The 17,716-nt window shown below is 39.0% G+C and overlaps 1 protein-coding gene across 6 annotated transcripts in view; it reads right to left on the bottom strand.

The window, feature by feature from the left end:
* Window positions 1-17,716, bottom strand: part of Sbf2 (SET binding factor 2) — a 382,011-nt gene that overhangs the window by 43,028 nt on the left and 321,267 nt on the right. For 3 of the 6 annotated variants that reach the window (XM_085692888.2, XM_085692891.2, XM_085692893.2), the window contains 4 exons: window positions 14,775-14,971; window positions 13,502-13,642; window positions 12,519-12,614; window positions 108-182 (listed from right to left, as the gene is read on the bottom strand). In XM_085692888.2, the coding sequence (XP_085549014.2) occupies window positions 108-182; window positions 12,519-12,614; window positions 13,502-13,642; window positions 14,775-14,971 (509 nt within the window). The remainder of the gene's footprint in view (window positions 1-107; window positions 183-12,518; window positions 12,615-13,501; window positions 13,643-14,774; window positions 14,972-17,716) is intronic. The other 3 variants (XM_085692889.2, XM_085692890.2, XM_085692892.2) reach the window with 3 other exon arrangements.

Below are 17,716 nucleotides of genomic sequence, written 5' to 3'. Positions count from 1 at the left end.
CAAATGAAACTAAAGAATATAATTTGACAAACAAAGTTATTTGTAGTATTAACTATCACATGAAAGTGATGGCAACAGATGACACACTGGGACACATAATACAATACCTTGATTATGAACTGTTTCCTTAGCTGAAGATTTGGGATGTGACTGAGTGAAACATTTGTCTCTGTACCCATGCACTGGTAAGTAAGGTCAAAGACAGAAGAAATGAAATGTATACAGCAGCAAACATCAGAGCAATCGAGTAAGAGAAGAATGTTTAGTTTTTAAGGTTAGGTTAACATTGGAGGAAAATACAAATACAAGTATTAATTAACAAACAGAAAGCTTCCCAATAACAAAAAAGATGAACTGAGTGTCTACTGGATGAATTCTCAGCACCTGTTTATAAACACTGTAAGCGCAATGAAATGGACAGCACAGCAGAGGGTGCCACTAAAAAATTATACCAAATGGAACAAGCTTTTGAAGACTGTCAGTCAGAAATAAGTCTATATAATAAAAGTAGGGAATTTGGGTATGTGTTAATGTTAGAAGTACACAGGCCCTCACACTGAAGGAGAGCGGCAAAAACCATGTGTTGTCCCACAGATCTGTTCTCTGAGGAAGGTCATCACGCCAGGGACAGTGAAGCTCTAGCAACCATTTGGGATAATGCAGAACTGAGGGCGTGTTCTGCAGTGAGCATTAAGCATTGCCACAGCATCTTCCTTTCTCCTGTGCACTCAGAAATTATATTTATATTTCATAAATAAGTAAAGTTGCAATCAGCAAAAATTCATGATCCTGTGACAATAACTAATACCACCAATACAAGTTGTGATGGCTGAAGTAAATGGCTTCTCTTAAAATTCTTATTTGCACCAAAATGATAGGCAACATTTGAGAAAATACTTTTGTAATTTGAGTAATAGTTTTACCCGTTAAACAGAAAGAGTTTTGTGACTATGGAAAACTTTACCTGGTGATAACAAAAATGGTGAGTAGTTACATTATTTCCAGAGAAAAAGAACTATTCAAATCAATCAGGGGAAATAATTGTTTTCAGAATTACTAATAACATTATTAGCTCTACAATGCAAAATTGCATAAAACATGATCTCAAACCTAATAGGAAAAATCACTGGAAGTGATGTTTATTCTTATCTCACTCCCTTGGAAGCATGAAATAATAGGTACTCATGGCCTTAGTAGCCAAATGACACCCAAGTAAGGGCTGCTTACTTACACTGTGCCCAAGCTGACTTGAAACTTACATTAATCTTGCCTTAACTTCTCAAATAGGATAAACCTTCAATAGTGGCCTGTGTAACCATGCGACTGTGCCAGTGACAGAATGATGTGGCTCATTATTCTCATGGGACACACTGCTACTTTATTCAGACCAAACTTCAGAGAGAAGGGAAAGTGATGCTTAAGCTGGATCTGTTGGTGACATAGTTTACTTTCAATGTGACCTTACACCTAGCTCAGTACACAAGATACAGATACAGTCAGTCAATGCTGCACTGAAATGGTTCAATACTAAATAGATTACTGCTTGCTATGAAAACTTGGCAAAGTTAATTTTTAAATAGCTGAAATATCTATTCTTGAAGCAGTTACTTCAAGGATAAACTCTGAATTGAAAAAAATAATGCTATTCACATCTTCACATTTTCTTAAGTGGCTTTTTCCATTTTTTTGTTTTTTTTTTTTTGTTTTTTGAGACAGAGTTTCTCTGTAGCTTTAGAGCCTTGTAGACTAGGCTGGCCTAGAACTCACAGAGATCCGCTTTCCTCTGCCTCCTGAGTGCTGGGATTAACTCCCATTGCCTGGCTCTTAAGCAATTTTTTTGTGAAAAAAAAGATATATCCTCTTTCTTATAATTCATCAACTTGTAGACTAACTGCAAAGTGATCTGAAAACCAATGATGGCCAATCTCAAGTCCTGTTCATCCTGCTCCTTAGAGCAAGAAAAGTATACAATGGATATAAGAAGTAAACCCCAGAGCCGGGGTGGGCACTGCGGGCTGGGTCAGGCGGTGAGTGCAAAGGGACGGGAGTCCCTTTGTTCTGATAGCCAGCCTGCAGCAAGCTAAGACTGCAGGCAGGGTGACTTCTGACCAGCGAGGGGCTCTGATCCTGTGGAGGGGTAAGTGTGTTGACCGCCACACAAGTCCGGTTAGGGAACACACAATATTCCCGCCATCCTTATCTCCCTGGCTACTCCAAAGGGGCAGCTTCCCCCAGCTAATCCCTCTCTCCTGCTACGCCATCCTAGCCTTCTGCCTGGAACCCCTCCCCTCCCCTCTCCCTCTTTCGGGGCTTAAATTCCTCCATCTCAGCCAGGGTGGGCACCGCGGGCCGGGACAGGTGGTGAGTGCAAAGGGAAGGAAGTCCCTTTGTTCTAATAGCCTGCCTGCAGCAAGCTAAGGCTGCAGGCAAAGTGATTCCTGGATAGCAAGGGGCACTAATCCAGTAGAAGAAGACACAGCGGAGGGAAGAGCCATTGGAGAGCATCTGAAGGAAGAGACGGGCAGGCACCAAGGCAAGAATTCCTCCAACAATCTGAAAAACAACATAAAAACACCAGATCCCAGCGATCTTACGACAGAAGGACTTGAACGCCCTATTCCGGAAGAAATGGAAAACAGTGTCATAATGAAAGCAACAGAGTCTCTTAAACAGGGTATGAATAACTCACTTAAAGAAATAGAAGAGAAATATAACAAAAAGATGGAAGAAATGAGTAAAGAAATGGAAGACAAATATAACAAAAAGTTTGAAGAAATGAGTAAATTTGTAAATGATACCCTGGGAAACCAAGAAAAAACAATCAAACAGGTAATGGAATCAGTTCAAGAATTGAAAACTGAAATGGAGGCAGTGAAGAAAACACAAACCGAGGGCCAGCTGGATATGGAAAATCTAGGTAAACGAACAGAGACTACAGAATCAAGCATAACCAATAGAATACAAGAGATAGAAGAACGAATCTCAGATTATGAAGACACTATAGAGAAAATAAACGCCCTGACCAAAGAAAACAGCAAATCCAACAAATTCTCATCACAAAACATTCAGGAAATATGGGACATAATAAAAAAAACCAAATCTAAGAATAATAGGAGTAGAAGAAGGAGAATAATTGCAGATCAAAGGTCCAGAAAATATATTCAACAAAATTATAGAAGAAAACTTCCCCATCCTAAAGAGTGATATTCCTATGAAGGTGCAAGAAGCATACAGAACACCGAATAGACTGGATCAGAAAAAAACATCCCCTCACCATATAATAATCAAAACACAAAGCATTCAGATTAAAGAAAGGATATTAAGAGCTGCAAAGGAAAAAGGTCAAGTAACCTATAAAGGTAAACCTATCAGACTTACACCAGACTTCTCTATAGAAACCATGAAAGCCAGAAGGTCCTGGATAGAGGTACTGCAGAAACTAAGGGACCATGGATGCAAGCCCAGACTACTATACCCAGCCAAGCTTTCGTTCACTATCAACGGAGAAAACAAAATATTCCAGGATAAAAACAAATTTAAACAATACGTAACTACTAATCCAGCCTTACAGAGAATATTAGAAGGAAAATTACATCCCAAGGAATCCAACATTGCCAACACTGACTACAATAATTCAGACATCTAGCTACCCTTCACTAGCACAACTCAAAGAAGGAAAACACATACGCTCTATTACTCCCCCCCAAAAAAATGACTGGAGTCAACAACCAATGGTCATTAATATCCCTTAATATCAATGGACTCAATTCACCTATAAAAAGGCACAGACTTAGAGATTGGATATGAAAACAGGATCCAACATTCTGCTGTTTACAAGAAACACACCTCAACCACAAAGACAGACACCTACTCAGAGTAAAGGGTTGGGAAAAGGTTTTCCAAGCAAATGGACCTAAGAAACAAGCGGGTGTGGCCATTCTAATATTAACAAAATCGACTTCAAACTAAAATCAATCAGAAGAGATGGAGATGGACATTTCATACTCATAACAGGAACAACTCATCAGGAAGAAGTCTCAATCCTGAATATCTATGCCCCTAATATAAAGGCACCCACATATGTAAAAGAAACTCTTCTAGAACTCAAGGCAGTCATCAAACCACACACGCTAATAGTAGGAGACTTCAACACTCCTCTCTCACCAATGGACAGGTCAATCAGACAGAAACCAAACAGAGAATTAAGAGATTTATTGGAGGTATTGAATCAAATGGACTGAACAGACATCTATAGAACACTCCACCCAAATAGGAAAGAATATACCTTCTTCTCTGCAGTTCATGGAACCTTCTCGAAAATTGACCACATACTCGGTAACAAAGCAAACTTCCACAGATACAAAAAAAATATTAGTAACCACCTGTGTCTTGTCAGATCACCATGGATTAAAATTAGAATTCAACAACAATGCTACCCCTAGGAAGTCAACAAACTCATGGAAGTTGAACAGTCAACTACTAAATCACCCCTGGGTCAAGGACGAAATTAAGAAAGAAATTAAAGTCTTCCTTGAATTTAATGAAAACAAAGACACAACATACTCAAACCTATGGGACACTTTGAAAGCAGTGCTAAGAGGAAAGTTCATAGCAATAGGTGCCCAAATAAAGAAAACGGAGAAAGCACACATTGGAGACCTAACAGCACACTTGAAAGATCTAGAAAAAAAAGAAGCTGATTCACCCAGGAGGTCTAGAAGACTGGAAATAATCAAACTGAGGGCTGAAATCAACAAAATAGAAATAGAGAAAACAATCCAAAGAATCAATGAATCAAAAAGCTGGTTCTTGGAGAAAATCAACAAGATTGACAAACCCCTATCCAAACTAATCAAACGGCAGAGAGAGCACATGCAAATTAATAGGATCAGAAATGAAAAGGGGGATATAACCACAGACACAGAGGAAATTCAGAGAATCATTAGATCTTACTACGAAAGTTTATATGTCACAAAGTTGGAAAATGGAAAAGAAATGGACATTTTTTTAGATAAGTACCATATACCAAAGTTGAACCAAGAACAGGTGAACAATCTAAATAGACCTGTTAGTCGTGAAGAATTAGAAGCTGTTATCAGAAATCTCCCTGCCAAAAAAAGCCCAGGACCAGATGGCTTCAATGCAGAATTCTACCAGAACTTCCAGGAAGAGCTAATACCTATACTCCTTAATGTATTCCATAATATAGAAACAGAAGAGTCATTGCCAAACTCCTTTTATGAAGCTACAGTTACCTTAATACCAAAACCACACAAAGACACAACCAAGAAAGAGAATTACAGGCCAATCTCACTCATGAACATCAACGCGAAAATTCTCAATAAAATCCTGGCAAACCGAATCCAGGAACACATTAGAAAAATTATCCATTATGATCAAGTAGGCTTCATCCCAGAGATGCAGGGCTGGTTCAACATACGCAAATCTATCAATGTAATCCATCATATAAATAAACTGAAAGAAAAAAACCATATGATCATTTCATTGGATGCTGAAAAAGCATTTGACAAAATTCAACACCCATTTATGATAAAGGTGTTGGAGAGACTGCGGATACAAGGATCATACCTAAATATAATAAAAGCAATATACAGCAAGCCGACAGCTAACATCAAATTGAATGGAGAGAAACTCAAAGCCTTTCCACTAAAATCAGGAACACGACAAGGCTGTCCACTCTCTCCATACCTCTTCAATATAGTGCTTGAAGTTCTAGCAATAGCAATAAGACAACATAAGGAGATCAAGGGGATTCGAATTGGAAAGGATGAAGTTAAACTTTCGTTATTTGCTGACGATATGATAGTGTACATAAGTGACCCCAAAAACTCTACCAAAGAACTCCTACAGCTGATAAACACCTTTAGTAACGTGGCAGGATACAAGATCAACTCCAAAAAATCAGTGGCCCTCCTATACACAAAGGATAAAGAAGCAGAGAGGGAAATCAGAGAAACATCACCTTTCACGATAGCCACAAATAGCATAAAATATCTTGGGGTTACTCTAACCAAGGAAGTGAAAGACCTATTTGACAAAAACTTTAAGTCTTTGAAGAAAGAAATTGAGGAGGATACCAGAAAATGGAAAGATCTCCCTTGTTCTTGGATTGGGAGGATCAACATAGTAAAAATGGCAATTCTACCAAAAGCAATCTATAGATTCAATGCAATCCCCATCAAAATCCCATCAAACTTCTTCACAGACCCTGAGAAAACAATAATCAAGTTTATATGGCAAAACAAAAAACCCAGGATAGCCAAAACAATCTTATACAATAAAGGAACTTTAGGAGGCATTACCATCCCTGACTTCAAACTCTTATTACAGAGCTACAGTATTGAAAACAGCTTGGTATTGGCATAAGAACAGAGTAATCGACCTTTGGAATCGAATAGAAGACCTGGATATTAACCCACAAACCTATGAGCACCTAATTTTTGACAAGGGAGCTAAAGGTATACAATGGAAGAAGGAAAGCATCTTTAACAAATGGTGCTGGCATAACTGGATGTCAACCTGTAGAAGGATGAAAGTAGATCCATACCTATCACCATGCACAAAACTCAGGTCCAAATGGATTAAAGACATCAACATTAATCCGTCCACTCTGAACCTGATAGAAGAAAAAGTGGGAAGTAGTCTACAAGATATAGGCACAGGAGGCCTCTTCCTAAGTAGGATCCCAGCAGCACAGACAATAAGAGAAACAATGAATAAATGGGATCTACTGAAACTGAGCAGCTTCTGTAAAGCAAAGGACACTGTCAGTAAGACAAAAAGGCTGCCTTCTGACTGGGAGAAGATCTTCACCAACCCCTCATCAGACAAAGGTCTGATCTCCAAAATATACAAAGAACTCAAGAAACTAGGCACTAAAACTCTAATTAACCCATTTAAAAAATGGGGTACTGAACTGAACAGAGAATTCACAACAGATGAACTCCGAATGGCCAGAAGACACTTAAGGTCATGCTCAACCTCCTTAGCGATCAGGGAAATGCAAATCAAAACCACTTTGAGATACCATCTTACACCTGTCAGAATAGCTAAAGTCAAAAACACCAATGATAGCCTATGCTGGAGAGGATGTGGGGTGAGGGGAACACTCATCCATTGTTGGTGGGAATGCAAACTTGTGCAGCCACTGTGGAAATCAGTTGGCGGTTTCTCAGGAAACTGGGAGTCAACCTCTCTCAGGACCCAGTAATTCCACTCTTGGGAATATACCCTAGAGATTCCCTAACATACTGCAAAAGCATTTGTTCAACTATGTTCATAGCAGCACTATCTGTAATAGCCAGAACCTGGAAACAGCCTAGGTGCCCCTCAATAGAAGAATGGTTAAAAAAGGTGTGGAACATATACACATTAGAGTTTTACTCAGCGGTAAAAAATAATGACATCTTGAATTTTGCACGCAAATGGATGGACATAGAAAACGCTTTACTGAGTGAGGTAAGCCAGACCCAAAAAGAGGAATACGGTATGTATTCACTCATACGTGGATTCTAACCATAATTAAAGGTCTTTGAGCCTATTATTCGTGATCCTAGAGAAGCTAAATAAGAAGACGAACCTGATGAAGATTATTTAGCTATCCGCCAGGAGGTAGGAAATAGTCAAGAGTCCCAGGTAACCTTGGGTGCATGGGGGTGGGGGGTGGGAGGGTTGTTGGAAGGGGAGAGGGTTAGAGAGAAGGGAGTAGGGGAGGAATGGAGAAAGCTCAGTTGACCGGGATGGGGGGAAGGGAGGAAGGATGAATATGGGAGCAGGGAAGAATATATTTCAACTAAGGGAGTCATTTTAGGGTATACAGGAAACTTGATTATATATGGGATCCCAGGTCCAAGGAGAGATCCCCAGATTGTTCTCTGGACAGAGGAGAGGGTGCCTGAACCGGCCTTGGTCCATAACCATACTGATGAATATTTTGCTTATCACCATAGATCCTTCATCAGGCGATGGATGGCGATACAGATGGAGACCCACATTGGAGCACCGGACTGAGCCCCCCAAGGTCCAAATGAGGAGCAGAAGGACGAAGAAAATGATGAAGGACTGCGAGGGATGCTATCACCCACTGATACAAGGGGTCGGATCTAATGAGAGTTTACCAAGGGCAGTTGGACTGCGACTGAACGAGCACGTGATCCAACCAGATTCTCTGAATGTGGCCGGATTCTCTGAATGTGGCTGGCCCAGAGTCTTTCTGAGAAGCCATTGACAATGACACTGGGACTAGTTTCCTCTGCATATACTGGATTTTTGGGATCCAGTCTGTTTGGATACTCACCTTCCTGGATCTGGAGGGAGGGGGGAGGAACTTGAACTTCCCACAGGGCAGGAAACCCTGACTGCCCTTAGGGACAAAGAGGGAGGAGGAGAGGGATTGGGGGGAGTGGGAGGGTGTTGGGAAGAGGGTCGTAAATGGAAACTTTTATAATTTAATAAAATTACTTAAAAAAAAAGAAGTAAACCCCAAATTAATACTGTATGTCAAAGACAGGAATATGAAAACAGAAGAGCAAAAAGGAGGCTAAGAGGAAAACTAGAAAAACAAAAGGTTCTTCTCACACAGGGTGACTAGGGACTGATGAAGTAGTGCCCAGCCCTCAGGAAGACTGAGACCTGACTTGCAGGAGGCCTAAGGAAGCACCTGCAGGCTGTTGGTGTCTAGTCTTGCCCAGTCTGATCCAATTGTGCATCTGCCTGTCAAGGTCATGTAAACTTACAAACTTAATGTCCTATCGTCCATCAACTGTGACTTTACATGGTAGAAATGTACATAAGAGAGATATTAAAGCAGCTCTAGGACCATAGAGGAGTAAGTGAATCTCAGTATATAATGGTTAATCACTGGGCCTTTGGAAGCTATGGGAGGCTTTGGCAGTAAAGAGATGGAGTGAAAGAATAAGACCTGCATAAAGGTCAGAAGACATGCAACTGGTTGAGAGCAAAAAGCTGCAATAAGTATACAAACCAAGTTCATAAAAAATTATAGCAAGAAATATTTGGGTAAGGGATCAGAAATAATAACTATAACTTCATATATGAATAAAATGGGTCCTAAACCAGAAAGACAATTTTTAAACCTAAATTTATCTTAGAGGCCACCAGCCAAATATGGGAATAGATAAAATGTTCTTGAAGTTTATAAAAATGAAATATAAGAGTGGGGTATTGGGGGACAAATTAAAATATCTAGGTGTCTGCTGGAAGTTGCATTCTACTAAAAATTAAATGAAAAAAATTACCAAATTATGTTTCCTGACAATACTAAATGAGCATGCGTAAGGTAACCTGAAGAGCTCTAAAATCTGAAACATCTGGATGACAACATGATGGATCAAAAACTTTCTGATTTTGGATTCTGTATTTTTAGATGAAGGATGCTTAGCATGTTAATTAAAGTCTTTGTAAATATTCCACAATCTAAAACAAACAAACAAACAAACAAACAACAAAACCACTCTAAGATGTCAAATACATCTGGTCCATGGTAATTGAGATAAAAGATATGCAACCTGTATAAACGTTCATCAGAAAGCTGTAGCTGGGCCAGGCAGTGGTGGTACATGCCTTTAATCTCAGCACTCAGGAGGCAGAGACAGGCAGATCTCTGCGAGTTCAAGGCCAGCCTGGTTTACAGAGTGAGATCCAGGACAGGCTCCAAAGCTACAGAGAAAGCTGGGGTTGGGCTACAATTCATCTGTAAAGTTCTTGCTTAGCATATAGGAGGCCTAACTTCAACCCCACAGGTACTATGAACATACAGAAAGGGTAAGTTGTAACCATTTATAAAAATCTGGCAATACTTCATGACAGGAGAAATCCCAGGACTCTAAGGAAAAATATACTGTCTCTTGCTTCAAATTCATTGAAGAAAAAAATGAAAAGAATGAAGTTTGTATCTTAAACTTAAAAAAAAAATCCAGAAAAAAGAAAACTACATATGACTTGTTATGGGTGCTATGTGTCTGCTCAAAAATCAAATATTGAAATCCTGAGCCTGGTACTTCAGAAGTAACTGTATTTGGAAACAATGTGACACAGACATAATTAGTTAATATAAGGCCATACTGGAATAGACTAGGCCCTACTACAACATGAATGGATCCTTATAAAAAGAAAAATAACTTGGGGAAAGATATTGTAGTGGTTTGAAAGAAAATGGCCCCTATAGGGAGCGACACTATTAGGAAGTGTGGATTGTTGTAGTAGGTGCGGCCTTGTTGGAGAAGTGTGACACTGGGGGTAGGCTTTGAGATCTCATATGCTCAAGGTACTCTCAGTGTGGCACACAGTTGCTTCCTGTTGCTTGTGGATCAAGATGTAGAACTCTCAGCTCCTTCTCCAGCACCATGCCTGCCTGCACATTGCCATGTCCTGCCATGAAGATAATGGACTAAACTTCTCAAATTCTAAGTCCCCCCAATTAAATGTTTTCCTTTACAAGAGTCGTCATGGTCATGGTGCTCTTCACAGCAACAGAACAGTAACCATCACAGACACAGAGAAAGTCATATAAAGATGAAAACAGAGATCTGAGTGCTGCCTCCATAAGAAAATGAACACCACGGATTTCTAGACAACCTCCAGTCTCTAGAAGGCAGTCATCCAAGATGCTTCCTTAAAACCCTCAGGATGCTGACCTTGATTCTGGACTTCTGCCTGTACCAAAACTGTGGGACTAAAGTTGTTTAAGCCACCATTTATGATATTTGCTCTAGTAGCCCCAGGAAATGAAACACCACAGTATCAAGGCCTAACAAATTCCCTGGAAACACGACTCCAGAAAGATGGAAGCTCTTGGGAAGAACTATAATTTCAGAAGGCTTTGATGAGGCATTCAGTGACTACCTGGACATGTTTATGGTTTTCAAAAGGGAAAAAAGCCCTGAATTTTGTAAAACAGAGCTTTTATGTTATCTCTGAACCAAATTCTGCAATGGATTATTTGCAGAACTATTTATAGTTCTTAGGAGAAAGCAATGAGTCTTATTAAGTCATGTCCAAATAACCATAAAATACCTGGTGATGCAGATAAATAGTTCTAGATGAAAAAGAATGTCATAGATTTAGAAATAAGGACCAAGTGGATTTCAGGAAGAACACAGCCTGTAAGGACCACTCTCCTTCACGACTCACATTACTCTGCCTTCACCTTACTAATGATTTGTTCTTTTTTGTCTTTCTAACTGAGAACAGTAATTGACTCTATGGATGAAAAGGGTCTGTAAAAGCAGTTAATATACCAGTGAACAGGATTAATATCCAAATTCTAACACAATTAATAGTCTATATTAGAAAACACCGAGAAGAGTGAGATTTTATAGGTACAACTGATAGCATACTTGTGACGAAAAGCAATTCTCTAGGCCAGTATGTTATGTGGCAAACAGGAGAAAAGACTTCACGTGGCATTACTCTAGCAGGGACCTGCATCAGGATGGGACTTTACCCACAAGGCACTCTGAAGTCGCCAGGACTCCCAGAGTGCTGCATGTGACTCTGTAGAGTCCACACAGTGAAGAGGATTAATGAGAGGACTACAGCCAAAGAACCTGGGGGAAACTCAGAGACAATTAAAACAGAGAAAGCAGGAGAACAGTTTTTAATGCCAAAGATCTGAAGAGCAAGAAATTGGATTTAGTTTCTCACTCCTGATACTTAGCTTGGCCTCAAACTTATTACCCTTCTGTCCCAGCTTCCTGAGTGCTAGGATTACAGGTGTACGCTACTTGAGCAAGGGCCGACATGTAAACATCTGCTGGTAGAATTTTAGAAACATGAGAAAGACGTTCCTAACAGAGAGTTGCTTGTTTTGGAAAGAAAGAAATTGCCCACAGCTGATAATGTCCATGCAGAACCAGGTCATATGCGTGGCTTGTTTTCAAAGAAAGTCATCTTTGTATGGGAGCAAGAGGAAAAATCTATGATGGTGACTCCACTATGGAGCAGTAGAACTTTGCTGTCAAGACCCCCAGTTTAGAATTTTCTTTGCAGAGTAAAAGAATCTTGCAGCGACTTGTAGAGACCAGAGTGCAGTGACTACTTCTCTCTCTTCTATCTCTTCATGGCCAGAGAGTGTAAGGAAGAGAAATTTAGGTATCGTCTTAGCTTACCCTCCAAGACTAGGAAAATGAAAGGTACTGGAGACACAGCTCAAATGGATATCTCTTCTAATTTTGTATGTAGTCTTTTTACCCAGTGAACTTGGTGAGTTGTTACCATTTAAACATAATTATCTCACCTCCTAATTATCTCTAATCCATCAATATGTATGATACCATTAATAATCATATTCATTGATCCATAAGGCATAATACCTTTGTCATCAAACTAGAAGTAAATTTGGTTATTCATTGGAGAAGGGTAATTAAGAACAACTCAGAAATATGATTAGTTGATTTTTAAAACATCTACTACCTAGAAGAATGTTCTCTTCTGTTATGCTTGTATCAGTGCTCAGTTATAAAATTGGTCTTACTAACCTCCTCGAGCAAAGCTATTGGATGGGTTTACATCCAAATGTCCTGGCACTACCTGCTTAAGCACAGTGGACATTCTTGAAGTCCTCCTTTCAGTCCCTAAAGTCAGCCAAAAAAAAAAAAAAAGAACAAAATCATGGTGTTCAGGTTAACATTACTCAAATGACAAAAAGTTATCTTCATGTGTAGCAAGTCTAATTGCTGCCAAATATTGTATTTTTTAAATTCCCAAAAGCTTTATTAGAGATAACACAGCAATGTTATTATTTCATCAGAGATAACACATATTTGAAAGATTATAGAGTTAGGTTTGGCAAGTGCAATCAGAGAATCCAATGATAAATGAAGCAAGGCATGCATGGTGTTACTTTGCAAGAAAAGCCACTTTCTACTTATGTTGAGGTAATTCAGATAGCTGATAAAGCCAAGAGACCAGCTTCTCCAGTCACATGCTCCTGTCTAACACATCAGGGTTACCTCTACATGAACCCTTTGGGGTTCCATCACATGATAACTGAAACAGAATATTAGTACAAGTCTTAATGGCTTCATCCACATTTACAGAAAACAAACTACTGCAAAATCATAAAAGGCTAAAGAAATTTTTGGAATTTCAAATTTATATGATAGTTTTAATCACTATACACTTAATAATCAGATTTAAATTTATAATTCAACTTTATAATAATATTTTAAGGTTTATGTAGACTCTGGGACTTTTAGGGGTTGCTTTATGTTTGATACTTTCTATTATTTTATTACTACTTTTAAGAGAAAATAATTGAATACACATAGTTACTAAATACTAGACATTAACAGTGGTACTTTGACTTCTAAGTAATAGAAGCTAAAGTTATGGCCTTGCAGGGTAAAAATTTTGAGGAGTCATGTTGAAGTAACTGAAAGCATATATCTAAAGAGCTTAACCTCAGAAACAGACACTGTCTTTTCAGAGTAGTTGTCAAGAAAATACTGTCAGATCTTACCTGGGGACAGAGCAAGTGCTGGCCTGACAGTAAGGGTATTGTTGCCTCTGAGTTTCTGATGGACGGTAACTGCAGTCAGTAAGGCTTGTAAGTACTTTTCTTGCTCTATGCTACTGGAAGATTCTAAAGAGGAGGTAGAAACTATAATACAAAAGAAAAATATATAAAATAAAAGTCTGCTAATAAATTAAGCTTAAATATATTTGCTTAAACTTTCTTTATATAACTTCATGCTACCACACCCAAATACAGAAACCAGTTAGATTTAAACAGGTGTTCTGCAGTTATATCCACTTCTGATCTAATAAACATACTTTGGCTTGGGAGAGCTCCCCAAAACAGAGAGTGGTAAAATCAAACTTCCTTTTATTACAACACTGATGAAAACCCAACCCAGGCACAATACAGTACCATGCAAGATGCCCTTAATCAAGCAAATTATGAGGGGCATACTGGCTAACTTTCAGGAGGGAAGTAGATGAAAATGGAGATCTCAAAAACCACATGGGTCTTCTACCTTCTTGACCCAAGATTTTGGGATCTAAAGAAGAAAGAATGCTATTCCCCAAATCATACCTAATACTTTAATGGGTCAAAGTTTAACTCGAAACCACAAAAAAAATCAGCTCAAGACTTGACTACCTTGGTTATGGTACTCACAAATTTTCCCGGGACATGGAACTATATCACTATGTCCCTAGTTTCCTAAAATATTCTTTGTCTGAGACCACCAAAAGCTGCATTCTGGTTGGGTATACTGCTACCGTTTGTATATATTCACATGCCACACAGGACAAAATTCATATTTACCTCTGAAGCTGTTAAATGTACCTGGATACTTTTCAGAAAAAAGAGTACAAAGATTGGTACAGTCTAGTTTCCAAGAATAAATATTCTGGCTTGCCGGAAGGAAAACAGCCTAGAACCAAAGACTATTATTTGTCAAAAACCAAGGAAAAGAAAAGATCAGGTAAGAAAGATGTTAAAATCAGCATGGAGTCTCACACGCCCGCACCCGTCTTCACTTAAGTCCAGCGCTGCGTATTCTGCATGAGGCACAGTGAAGAGGGTGTGGTGAGGCAAGCTGGACACAGGTTTTACTCCCTGTACCTTGGGAAGACTCCTGGTCTTATTCAGGATACCCTCAAACTTCAGGGATCAGGTGACCCTGCCTCAGTTTCCCAGGGAACTGAGTCCACAGGTCTAGACATTGTGCCTGGCGGAGGTTTAAGAACACTCTTCTGTGAGAGCTGTGCTGTATAGATATGCTTACCAGCTTGAGGGGAGTTCTGTGATTTGAAAAGACCAACAACTCCCTTGCCATGGAATCCCCCAGATCGGAGCAGCAGAGTACCACTTCTTGAGTTCTTCCAGCATACGACGGGTAGGCGGTTGTGTCGATAGCAGCGGGCTACTCTTGGTAAACTGCTGTCTTGTACAGCTTGAGGTATGACTAAAAGGCCAGGATAGCTTCAGGAATGCAGGAGAGAAAGAGTGATTGAGAAAGAGAAGGGTAAGAAATATGAGGAAGGAGATAATAAAAGCACAAACTGCAGTTATCAATGTGAGTTTTGAACATTCAGAAACACGTTGGTGGAGATGTATCAAAAAATATGGAAGTTCATTTAAACTCAATTTTATTTTGAAACAGGGTCTTATCATGTGGCCCTTTTCGACCTAGAACTTGCTAAACTGACCAAGATGGCCTTGATCTCACAGAGATCCATCTGCCCATGCTTTCCTGAGTACTAGTCTGTGTTATGAGAAAAAGCCAAACTGTCAACAACTTACAACAATGACAACAGAGAACAAAGCGGCCTGTAGACCGACCGCCTGAGAAGTGAAAGGGTCAAAACCAAATGATTTTTGGAGTGACAACAGAAAGTTCAAATGTAAAACAAGTTTAACTGTTTCATTAGCACTATACAGTGATGTTTATCTGTTTATTAATAGTCAATCCTGCCTGGCCTGGAATTTGATGGAGACTAAGCTGGCTTTGAATTCACAGAGACCCTCTGCCTCTGCCTCCTAAGGGCTGGGGTTAAAAGCATATGCCACCAAGTCTGTGTTATGATTTTTTTAAATTAAAAACTTAAAATTAATCTTCAGAGAACTTCATACAGCATATCTTAATTGTCATGTGTTTATTTTTAAAGACTAGCTCTCAAAGTTCAGGACAGGACTCTGGGGGAAGTAAAGTGTATGAGTACCCAATCTGTAAGTAAAAAAAGAGAGCAATTTGCTTTATTTTAAGAATCACACATATTTTATCTCTTCGACTACTAATCCAGCATCCTTTTGGTGGTTTTTTAAAATTATGATGGCAAAATATGGTAAAACATGGCATACAATTTACCATGTTATTCGTTTTAAGCATATAGACCTCTGAGCTACGCACACTAATAAAGCTGTATTTATCACCCCACTCTTCTACACTCCTCTCCCAATTCTTGGTCATTGCTTTCCCATCAAACAGGATTTCCTATTTTCAGGTCACACACACACACCTCCTAAGAGAAAATGTGATATTTTGTCTTCCTCCATTACCTTCTCCTGTTTCCTGCTTACCTCCTTCTTTAAGACTCCGTTCCCCCACTAGTACTTTTTTTCATGTCATACATATTTAAATATAAATTCTGCATATTAAGAAAGATATGATATTTGTATTTACAAATCTAGTTCATTTTGCTTAACATGATGCTCACCAGTTCCATCCACTTTCCTACAAATGATATATTTCATTTTTTAATAGTTGGGTAAAATTCTGTTGTGTGTATACCACATTCTCTTTACTTGTCTGTGATGGGCGTCTAGGCTGGTTCCATATTGTGGCTACTGTGAACAGTACTGCAATAAACATGGACAGGCAAATGCATCTGTGGTAGGCTGACTTAGATTCAAGTTTACACCCATCAGTGGTACAGCTATGTGATATGGAAATTTTATTTTAGTATTTTGAGGACCCTACGTTTTGATTCCCAGTGTCACATCAGTTCATATTCTCACCAGCAGTATAAAAGGGTTCCCTCTCTAAAACCCTTACCATCACCATCATTGTCCTGTCAATATCCATTCTGACTGGAATATTAATGCACTAATTTGCATTCTTCTGAGGATTAAGGATGACTAACATATTTCTTCTTTTGGGATAAGCCTGTTCAAGCATTTGCTCATTTACTGAATGGATGATTCTGTGTTTAATTTTTTTCCCATCTAAATAACCATTTTTTTTAATGAAATGTTTATTAAAATTTCCTGCTATCATTTTAACTTCTTTCCTTATCCCTTTTCTTTTGTTCTTCCTTCTTTTTTCTTGAGACATGCTCTCGCTGTAGTCCACGCTGTCCTATTTCAGCCTTTACAGTGCTGAGATTATAGGTGTGAACAGGCCGCTGGCTCTTAGTGGCTTTCTTAATGCTAGTCCTGATGTGGAGGGCTATAATTGATCAGCATACAATGAGGGTAATGCTTTTCCTGTTCCAAGAAACCTATTTCTAGTTCAAGGTCTTAAAAAATATTTTCCTTTCTTATTTTCTTATTTTCTTTCTTTCTTTCTCTCTCTCTCTCTCTCTCTCTCTCTCTCTCTCTTTCTCTCTTTCTCTCTTTCTCTCTTTCTCTCTTTCTCTCTTTCTCTCTTTCTTTCTTTCTTTCTTTCTTTCTTTCTTTCTTTCTTTCTTTTTGAGATAGGGTTTCTCTGTGTAGCCCTGGCTGCCCTGGAACTTACTCTATAGACCAGGCTGGCCTCAGACTCAAAGATCTGTCTGTTTCTGCTTCCTGAGTGCTGGGATTAAATGTGTGGGCCACCCCATGCCTTGCTATTCTCCAATTTTACAGAAGCTTTATTATAAAAACATCTTATACGTAAGTCTATAAATCAATGGGAATTGAGTTTTTATGTATAAGCCAGGAGTCAAGATTATTTTTTCTTATATATACACGTATCTCCAGGACTATTTATTAAAAAACCAAAAACTTCCAACCACAGCTTTTCTCTGAAACCACATGTCCATGTATGAGGTTGCTCTCATATTTCTTCTTTGTACCATCAGTCTGCTTACGCTACTCCAAGACTATCTTAACTGCTGTAGGAATTTTTTTTGACAGTACTTCTTTCTTTTAAGATTTGTATCATTGGGGCTAGAGAGATGGTTAAGAACGCTGGCTGCCCTTCCAGAGGACCTGGGTTCAATTCCAGCATCTACATGGCAGCTCACA

This window comes from Myodes glareolus, chromosome 7 (genome assembly GCF_982192425.1).
Source record: "Myodes glareolus chromosome 7, mMyoGla1.1, whole genome shotgun sequence".
Lineage (NCBI taxonomy): Eukaryota > Metazoa > Chordata > Mammalia > Rodentia > Cricetidae > Myodes > Myodes glareolus.
This window is presented reverse-complemented; position numbering and strand designations above follow the sequence as displayed.